The 9,758-nt window shown below is 36.0% G+C and overlaps 2 protein-coding genes across 2 annotated transcripts; one reads left to right on the forward strand and one right to left on the reverse strand.

The window, feature by feature from the left end:
• The first annotated feature begins 2,271 nt into the window (after positions 1-2,271).
• LOC145117364 (phospholipid:diacylglycerol acyltransferase 1-like) lies at positions 2,272-5,290 on the forward strand. The gene is made up of 6 exons (XM_079053660.1): positions 2,272-3,047; positions 3,237-3,459; positions 3,538-3,818; positions 3,903-4,209; positions 4,279-4,538; positions 4,629-5,290. The coding sequence occupies exons 1-6, from the start codon at positions 2,560-2,562 to the stop codon at positions 5,110-5,112; spliced, it is 2,043 nt and encodes a 680-aa protein (XP_078909786.1). The 5' UTR covers positions 2,272-2,559; the 3' UTR covers positions 5,113-5,290.
• Positions 5,291-7,896: 2,606 nt separating this feature from the next.
• Positions 7,897-8,835, reverse strand: LOC145113663 (uncharacterized). The gene has a single exon (XM_079049725.1). The coding sequence runs from the start codon at positions 8,833-8,835 to the stop codon at positions 7,897-7,899; it is 939 nt and encodes a 312-aa protein (XP_078905851.1).
• Between the last annotated feature and the right edge of the window lie 923 nt (positions 8,836-9,758).

Below are 9,758 nucleotides of genomic sequence, written 5' to 3' on the forward strand. Positions count from 1 at the left end.
GAAAAAGAATCAGTAACATCAGGCAACCAACTAAGTCTATCCGGTCTGTTGGCCAACTAGAAACCCTGTAATAAAGTGGTAAGCTCCTCCCATTGTGATTGCTCCATACCTCCCCTAGGATCACGTCTAAGAGAATCAGTCTCCAAACCAATAAAAAAACGACCCCGAACCGACGCCTGCCTATGCACATCAAGCGCAAAAATCCACTGAAACCTCACGGAAAGGGGGAGGTACCACACCAGACATCCATCCAAATAGAAGTAATTCTCCCGTCACCCACACAAATCGGAAAAAAATGCTGAAGATCCAAATCATGATTCCTCAGAATACGTAAGGCACAAATAATACTATTCCACGGACCCAAATAAATATTTTTAGGAGTAAGATAAGAGCACCCACCATCTATACCATATATACCTCGAACCATCTTAACCAACATCAAATCTTGAGCATGATAAAACCGTTATCGCCACTTGAAAATCATATCCCTATTAAACGAATACAAGCTACCTACACCCAATCCACCATCAGCTCTGCTCGCCATCACTCTATCCCATCTAATCCAATGCATACACTTATCATAAAGATTCGCACCCCAAAAAAATCTAGCCTTGAGAGACTCTAACTGCTGACTATAACTAGAACCAGAAAAATTGACATCAAATAACTTCCTAATCCGCCCAACACATATTTTCTCAGAGTAAGGTGACCACCAAATGACAGGCGTTTTGTCTTCCACCCAGCCAAACGACTCCTAAAGCGCTCAATAACTGGAGACCAAGCGGAAACGCGAGCCATGTTGTGACCCAGAGGCACACCTAGGTGAATGAACGGAATAAAATCAACTCCACAATCCACACGATATGCAACATCCACAACCTAAGAAAACAGGACTCCCACACCAATTAATTTGCTTTTAAGCAAATTAATTTTCAGACCCGAAGTGAGAAAGAAGCAACGCATGATATGAACAATCCTGTTAGTATTCTCTGGATCCCAATCTGTCAGAAGCACCGCATCATCCGCATAAAATAAACGAGAGATCTCCATACCACTAACACTGACTCCCCTGAACGCATTTGCCAACTGGGCCCTCACCAAGGCGACGTGGAACCCTTCCATAGCTAAAATAAATAAGAAAGGGGATAAGGGATCTCCCGGCCTAAGGCCTCTGAACATTTGGAACTTAGTAGTAGGAGAACCGTTGACCAAAACAGAAGCTCTAGAAGACCACAACATCTCTAAAATCCATCCACACTAGATTGGCCCAAAACCCATAATCTGCATCATCTCTAGCAGGTAATCCCAGGTCAGAAAGTCATAAGCCTTCTCAAAATCCACCTTGAAGATCATTAGGGATGTTTTGCAGCTTTGCTCCAAGCCACCACTTCATTCTACAGGAACGGGTCATCTAAAATTTGTCTACCTTTAACAAAAGCAGACTGCTCCAGGTTGACCCCCAAATCAATAACCTCGGCCATCCTATTAGTTGAGTTTGCCGATAGTTTTGTACTGACAACCAATTAAACTAATTTGTCTAAATCTTTAACAAATTTCAGGTCTCTAACTTTCGGGATCACAGTGAAAAAGGATGAATTACATCCTTTAGGAATGGAGAAATGACAATGAAAGTGAGAGACAAACGCCTCGATGATATCAGACAAAATATCTCAATATCTTTTGAAGAAGCCAAAAGAAAAACCATATGGAATACTATTACACCAAGCTTAACAATTATAATTAGACACGCAGAATGTTTTATATTCATATGTAATTATGTAATTACATAAGCCTTTTAAATGATTATTGAATGATAGTGGTACCAATAAAACTTTAGTTAGATGTTAGCAAGATAAGTCGTGAAGTAGGGAGGGGTTGGTCCTATTCTTAATGCAATTTCATGAGCTCATATGATTGAATTTACATTTAGTGCATTCGTTGAATTTTGGACCTAATCATGCTACTAACTCTATTTAATCAACTTTTATTAATGTTAGTTATTAAAAGTATGACTATGTTCATGGACTTTAATACTATAGTATACTACCCAAGGCATGTTTAACAATTATAATAAAACATGTAGAGTAATTAAGTGGAAAAACACCCGCAGTTGAATAGTATTCAAGAGGCCTATTTGAAAAACAAAAATCCTTGAGGTTCATTTTGTCAATCTTTAAAACTTAAGGGACTCTTGGTGTTATAATAACAAAAAAGTTTATTTTTCATCAGCTTTTGTTGACAGAACTGGGCCCACGTCAGATCCAACATACACTCTCTTCCCTCGACCTTCCTCCCTCAATTTTAGCGGTAATCACTCGCCGGAGATTCCCCCCCCCCTCCGATCACCGGCTTAATTTCTCATATACGGTGCTTCTTTCTTCGTATTTATAAATTGCTCGGCTTATTTAAGTTGATAACAAATATCTTGACTATTAGTTGAAAATTAGGGTTTAAAATTTGCTGCACAGTTCTGAGTTTACTCTGTGAAAAGCTATAAACGAACTAATCTGATCACATTCTTATCAATCTCTCTTCATACACACACATCCATAAAAAAATATGCCGGCGTGGAGGAGGAGAAAGGACGGCGGTGTCGGCAATTCCAATAGAGCAACAACTTCCGAGCAGCAGTTTTCCCCTAAAATTGACGGTGCATTCGAAGATCAGAAGAGAGAGAAAGAGAGAATAACGAAGAACTCGAATAATAAAAGTATCAAAATTTTGAAAAAAGAGAGAAGTAAACGGTCTTGTATAAATAGTTGTTGTTGGTTGATCGGATTTATATGTTCAACTTGGTGGTTTTTGTTGTTTCTATACAATGCGATGCCGGCATCGTTCCCGCAGTACGTGACGCAAGCGATAACGGGGCCAACGCCGGATCCGCCGGGTGTAAAGTTGCATAAAGAAGGGGTAACGGCGAAGCATCCGGTTGTTTTTGTCCCCGGAATAGTCACCGGTGGACTTGAATTGTGGGAAGGTCACCGCTGTATGGATGGCTTGTTTAGGAAGCGACTTTGGGGTGGCACGTTTGGTGAAATATATAAAAGGTAATGTACTGAATTGTTCATATTTCTTTGATAAATTTCACTTTATTCTACGCAAATATTGGGGTTTCATCATTGCATTTAATGCATCTTCCAGCTCTAATCAAGTATCCCGCTTGCCATAACCAAGGGTTTTTGGTGAATCGTGATTCTTTTTTTCACAAGCTTCATGTTACTTTCTATCATTTTCAGGCCATTATGCTGGATTGAGCATATGTCATTGGATAATGAAACTGGGTTGGATCCTCCTGGTATTCGGGTCAGACCCGTATCTGGACTTGTAGCAGCCGATTACTTCGCTGCAGGCTATTTTGTATGGGCAGTTTTGATCGCCAATTTGGCCACAATAGGATACGAGGAGAAAAACATGTATATGGCTGCTTATGATTGGAGACTCTCATTTCAAAACACAGAGGTAAATAAATTAACAATTTTTAAGCTTTAACCCGTTTATGTGAAAACGGGTGAATTAATGATATGATAAACAAAACAGGTACGAGATCAAACTCTAAGCAGGATGAAAAGCAATATAGAACTCATGGTAGCAACAACCGGTGAAAAAGTGGTGGTGATTCCACATTCCATGGGTGCTTTGTACTTTTTGCATTTCATGAAATGGGTAGAAGCGCCACCTCCAATGGGTGGTGGTGGTGGGTCGGATTGGTGTGGTAAGCATATAAAGGCTGTGATGAATATAGGTGGACCATTTTTAGGGCTTCCAAAAATAGTCGCAGGGCTCTTTTCTGCTGAAGCTAAAGACATTGCTGTAGCCAGGTAATTCTTTACATTACAAAAATACTGGCAAATCCAAAATCCAAAATCAAAATCCAAATACCAAATATAAATTTATTGATACAGGGCTGTGGCACCTGGTGTTCTTGATTTGGATATATTTGGATTTCAAACTTTACAACATGCAATGAAAATGACACGAACATGGGATTCAACAATGTCATTAATACCAAAAGGTGGAGACGCGATATGGGGTACACTTGATTGGGCTCCTGAAGAAGACCATGGTTGTGTTGCGAAACACCTGAAAAAGAATGATACTCAAAGAACAAGTGGAAATGGTTTAAAATCTTTAAATTATGGGAGAATAATATCTTTTGGGAAAGATGTTGCTCAATTACATTCATCAAAAATTGAGAGGGTGGATTTCAAGGTAATATTTTTATCTTTTATACTGTTTCTTTTTTTATATTTATATTTAAAATTTTTTTTGGATGTGTAGGGTGCTGTTGAAGGTAGGAATTATGTAAACAGATCATGTGGGGATGTATGGAATGAATACCATGAAATGGGATTTGGAGGGATTAAAGCTGTTGCAGATTACAAGGTGTTTACTGTTGAATCTGTTTTGGAACTTTTGCAATTTGTGGCTCCAAGGATGATGAAGCGAGGCAGTGCTCATTATTCATATGGAATAGCTGATAATTTAGAGGATAAAGAATATCAACACTATAAGTATTGGTCAAATCCCTTAGAATCAAGGTTTGACTCTTTTTAGTATTTTACTATTTACTTCCATGTTGCAAGAAATAAAAATACATTGCTATAATTGTTTCTTTCATCTATACACAGATTACCAAACGCTCCCGATATGGAAATCTTTTCAATGTATGGAGTCGGTCTCCCGACCGAAAGATCCTATATTTACAAATTCAGTCCCTCATCCGAATGCTATATTCCTTTCCAAATTGACACGTCAGCAGAGGGCGGGACCCACCAGAGTTGTTTGCGGGGCGGGGTTTATTCGGTTGATGGAGACGAAACGGTCCCCGTTTTAAGTGCCGGGTACATGTGTGCGAAAGGTTGGAGGGGGAAAACACGTTTTAATCCCTCAGGGATTAAAACGTATGTAAGGGAATATAACCACGCCCCTCCAGCAACACTGCTGGAGGGACGTGGGACCCAGAGTGGAAACCATGTGGATATAACGGGGAATTTTGCTTTAATTGAAGATATTATACGTGTAGCTAGTGGAGCTACGGGAAATGATTTGGGAGGTGATCGAGTTTACTCTGATATTTTTAGATGGTCTGAAAGGATTAAGGTGCGGCTGTAGATGATGATGTGGAAATGAGGTTTTTGTGTTTTTTAATGTGTTATAATGTATTGTAGCTCTAAAGTTGGTTTAGATTGTAATTAGGTATAGTTTGAGGTGTTATTGTTAAAAAGGAATAGGTCAGTAGTTTTGATGTAGTTACATTTTTTTTTTGGTTATTTTATGAATTATTTATGAATACCTTAGTGTGATGTAAGAGTTGTTTATTTATTTATTTATTTATTAATTTATAGGTTAAGCATTTAATGAGACAACTATATCGTTTATGTTTTACTTAATTGGAAATAGATTGACTGTAAAAAAAAGGGTAAAATCCACAAACTAAAGTTATGAAAATTTAATTTTGAAACTACGATATTTTTTATCTCAAATTGGATACTGTGTTTTTCATTCTGTTACGATTCTGACAATTTGACCGTTCATCCGGTTGTCTGTTGATTGTCTTAATGACGTGTCGTCGATGTGGCATTTTGATGTGTCAAAATAAAAAAAAAATGCACAAAAAACGCTAAGTTTTCATTTTTTTTTTCAATTTTGACATTAAGTTTGAATTTTATTTTTCAATTTTGACACTTAATTTTTTTGTTCCAAATTGAACATCATTTTTCAAATCTTGTTTAATGATGACTATTTTTCAATGTGAAACCATATAATTTTTTTTACTAAATATTTTTTTTTCATTTAAAAACCATATATTTTTTTGTATAAATTCAAAGTTTTTTACATTCAAACCATAATGTTATCTATAAATATGTATTAGTTATATTATAAGCATGTTTTTCATTAAATACGTCACTTTAAAATGAGTTTGGAGGTGTGGAGTGCACAGTCACATAAGCTCATGTGATCTCGGGAACACGAGGGTCCGGAGGTTGCTTTAATTACCAAATGACTGTTCGTTATATATATTCATGATTTTTGGTTTTTGCAGATATACTTGTTTTTCACTTAACATTACTATGCAAAAATACGCTCTCAAAGAACATCAAACAAAACAAGGTATTTTATGTTTCCGAAGTTTAAATTTTGCATGAAATCCAAATTAAGTTTTCTTGGATTATCCCGAATATGGTTTCGTGTTACTCCGTCGTCATGTCATGTCAGGGCCACATAACCAAATAGTGCATAAAAATATTGGTTATAATATAATTAATACATATTTATATAAAACATTATGGTTTGAATGTAAAAAACTTTATATCTATATAAAAAATATATGGTTTTTAAATGAAAAAAAGTATTTATACGGTTTCAAATGTCAAAAAAACATTATACGGTTTCAAATAGAACAAAAAAATGATGTCCGAATTGGAACAAAAAAATGGAGTGTCATGTCATTAAAACCAAACAAAATTGGCTTAAATGATGATCCATTTGGAACAAAAAAATTTGAGTGTCAAAATTGAAACAAATAAAATAAAAACTTAGTGTCAAAATTGAAAAAATGAAAATTTAGTGTCTTTGTGACATTTTGTTTTTCAATTTGGACACATCAACATGCAATCGGGTTGATCAGCCAAATTGTCAGAATTATAACAAATTGAAAAACACAGTTTCCAATTTGAGACCAAAAATAACACAATGCTAAAATCGAATTTTCGTTTAAACTTATTGACTTTTGTAGAATTTACCCTAAAAAATGATGTGGAAAATTTTGATTTTAAAATGGGAAAATGTCATATTAGCCCATCGAACTTGTCACGTTTGTTTTAAAAGATCACTTAATTATTTTTTGTACATTAAGGGAATAAAGTCACATTTGACCGTTTTAAGATGTCCTTATACCCTTGATAGCCGGTGTCAACGTAGAAGATGTCACATATAAATCTTAAAAGTCAAAATTACGATTATTTTGACTTTTTCGTGCAATAAAGCTCACATTGTCTTCTTTGCTTTTAGTTTCACACCCTTTTTCCATTTTTTTGAAACAACCAACATTGCATTAAAAGAGAAACTCTAAAAAGGAGCTAGAGAGAACAAAAAATTACAAAGGATTCAAAGGACATTGCAACCAACAAGTCCAATTAAAAGAACACTTCCTATTTCTATTGATGAACCATAAAAAAGAAAACTCTTGAATATAGTCTAAAATATCTCCTCTTTTTAACTTACCGCAAAATCTTATCATTTCTAAATCGCCAAATGTACCACGAGGTAGCACCCACCACTGCATCAATAACATTCTTCTTTGTAGTTCTTAGCTGCAAAGAGTCCACATAATCGAAGATACAAGTCACCAAATAAAATTGACCATGTTGCAAACCAAGCCATTTAAAGACTTCATCCCATGTTCTAGCTGTCACTTCACGTCTAATAAAAAGATGACTAGGTTGCTCTACTTCCATATTACAAACTAGACAAAGCGTAGAAGAACATCCACTCCCCGATGATCAAGATTAATAAGAGTAGGAAGCCTATCCATTCGAATATGCCATATCAAAATATCAACTACCACAAGCCCAAACAACTTGTTTAACTTCCTCCGGTGTACAATGGGCTTCAAGCAGTTGAACCAAAATCTCTGGGAGTTCCTTGAACCTGGAACTTCTAGAAACGATAGGGATGGTATCATATTTCACAAACTTATCTTTATAATGAGAGAAAAATTCTGATTTAACAATCTTAGCATCAGTAATCCAATCACCATCAATTTTCACACCTTTTATCAAAATCTCTCTTCTTTTCTTATTAAGCACACCATGAAAATATTTTGAGTTTCCATCTCCATCAATGCTCCATTTTATTTTTGCCTTTTGAGAATCATCAAGCATGTCTTTTTTTCTCTCAAAGAAAGAGGCTACACCGAACCTCGTTTCTTTCCTTTATAACCGAATCCGACACACCTCCCTCATCAATAATAAGATCCAACTCATGCAACCTTAAAGAAAGCGCAACCTTTCTTGAGGACCTGTTTTCTTTCTTCAAATTCCACCAATTTCTGAGCATTTTTTTGAGAGATTTCAATTTATTTTTGAACTTAATAAACGCCCCATCATCGGTACTAGATTGATCAGACACCCAAGAAGACTCAACAATCTGATCAAAGCCATCATCTAGCATCCAATAATTAAAAATTTTAAAGGGTCTAGGACCAAAATCTTGAACCTGTTGAGATACAAAAATAGGAGGATGATATGAAATGGACAAATCTAGAACAACAGAGGAAATATTCGGAAAACGAGATCCCACTTCAGGTGATATTAGGACTCTTTCCAATTTGCTTAATTTAGCACCATTTGCACTCACTCTAGTGAAAGAAAAACCTCCCATTTGAAGTTCCAACGACCCAGTATTCATAATAAAATCATTGAACCCAGCAACTATTCTTTGATTAAAAACACATCCCAACCTTTCATGACTCCATCTAACCGCATTAAAGTCACCAAACAAAATATAAGCACCTTCATTTTTATCCATAAACCGAGAAAGATAGTCCCAGAGCAATTTCTTTCTACCTTCGTCTTGAGGGGCATAAATAGTTACCATAAAGCAAGGGAAATTGAAAAAATTCCAAACCCCTTCAACTATGAGAGTATTTTCTGAGGAAGTGATTATCTTCTTAGTAAACACTACAGGATCCCAAACCGAAATAATGCCCCCTGACAAGCCTCTAGCACTAGACAAAGCAAAATCAAAAGAAAAATTACCCCAAGCACTCTTTAATAAGAATAAATTAATTAAAGATAACCTTGTTTCTTGCAACCCAAGGAAAGACACACCCATTCGAGAACAAAGAGAGGAAATACGACTTTTTTTCTCCTTATCACCCACGCTACACACATTAATAGACATGATATTCATTTACCCACTAGATCTGCACCCATTTGTTTAATTATATCTTCCATGTGCTCACTAACACCTGTCATACCATACCCAAGCTTAGTACCAACCTCAATAAATCTAGCTATAGCCTCTGTTACTTCCTTCTCTTTAGACAACTTATACTTTCTTCCATATTTATGAGACCGAGATCGAGAGTTAGACCCATTCGAATTGGAAAATGATGCCATAAACCGAGGAGAATGGGTAATTTCGTCCCCATTCTCTTTGTGTATATTTTCAAAACCAGGTGGTCTCGAAAATGATTCAGAATTGGCACTCTTTTGAGTTTTTTCATTATCAGCTTGGACATGTTTCATATTATCCTCTAATCCATAATTTCCATCCAAATTGGCATCACCCCATCGCTCCTTCTTTTGAGTAGATTCTCTTAATATTTCCACAGTACCCTCTTCCAAACCACCTTCTTTAGAGCCTCTCAATTGTGAGTTATCATATCTGTTGTTTTTTCGTGGACAATAATTTATGTCTTCAGCTGTATTATTTGTTTGATTATCATCCTCCATCTGAACATAATTATCTTGTTCTACATTGGGTCTTGAATCTCTATTTTCAAAATTTCCCAAAACCTCTCCCTCTTCATATTTAGATTCTTATTCTGATTCTGATTGGGATTCCTCCCCATTTTCTTTTTGATCATCCTGATCAATACTTTCAATGGAAGGGATCCAGTCAGAAGTTTCAATAACCATACAATTATACTTCTGACCATCAATATCAATGAATACTTTGGCTTGAATTTTTTCTTTATGGGTAGTTTTAATACATACCATACCTGATCCAGCTGGTGCATCTTCTGTTGGAAT

This window comes from Lactuca virosa, chromosome 5 (assembly GCF_052849685.1).
Source record: "Lactuca virosa cultivar CGN04683 chromosome 5, Lactuca_virosa_CGN04683_v6, whole genome shotgun sequence".
NCBI lineage: Eukaryota > Viridiplantae > Streptophyta > Magnoliopsida > Asterales > Asteraceae > Lactuca > Lactuca virosa.

What these genes read in the sequence shown, in the direction of transcription:
- LOC145117364 (XM_079053660.1), top strand. Translation starts at nt 2,560, where the DNA reads ATGCCGGCGTGGAGGAGGAGAAAGGACGGCGGTGTCGGCAATTCCAAT. An exon ending in TTTGGTGAAATATATAAAAG is followed by an intron (nt 3,048 to 3,236) that starts GTAATGTACTGA and finishes TATCATTTTCAG; the next exon opens with GCCATTATGCTGGATTGAGC. An exon ending in TCTCATTTCAAAACACAGAG is followed by an intron (nt 3,460 to 3,537) that starts GTAAATAAATTA and finishes TAAACAAAACAG; the next exon opens with GTACGAGATCAAACTCTAAG.
- LOC145113663 (XM_079049725.1), bottom strand. Translation starts at nt 8,835, where the DNA reads ATGGGTGTGTCTTTCCTTGGGTTGCAAGAAACAAGGTTATCTTTAATT.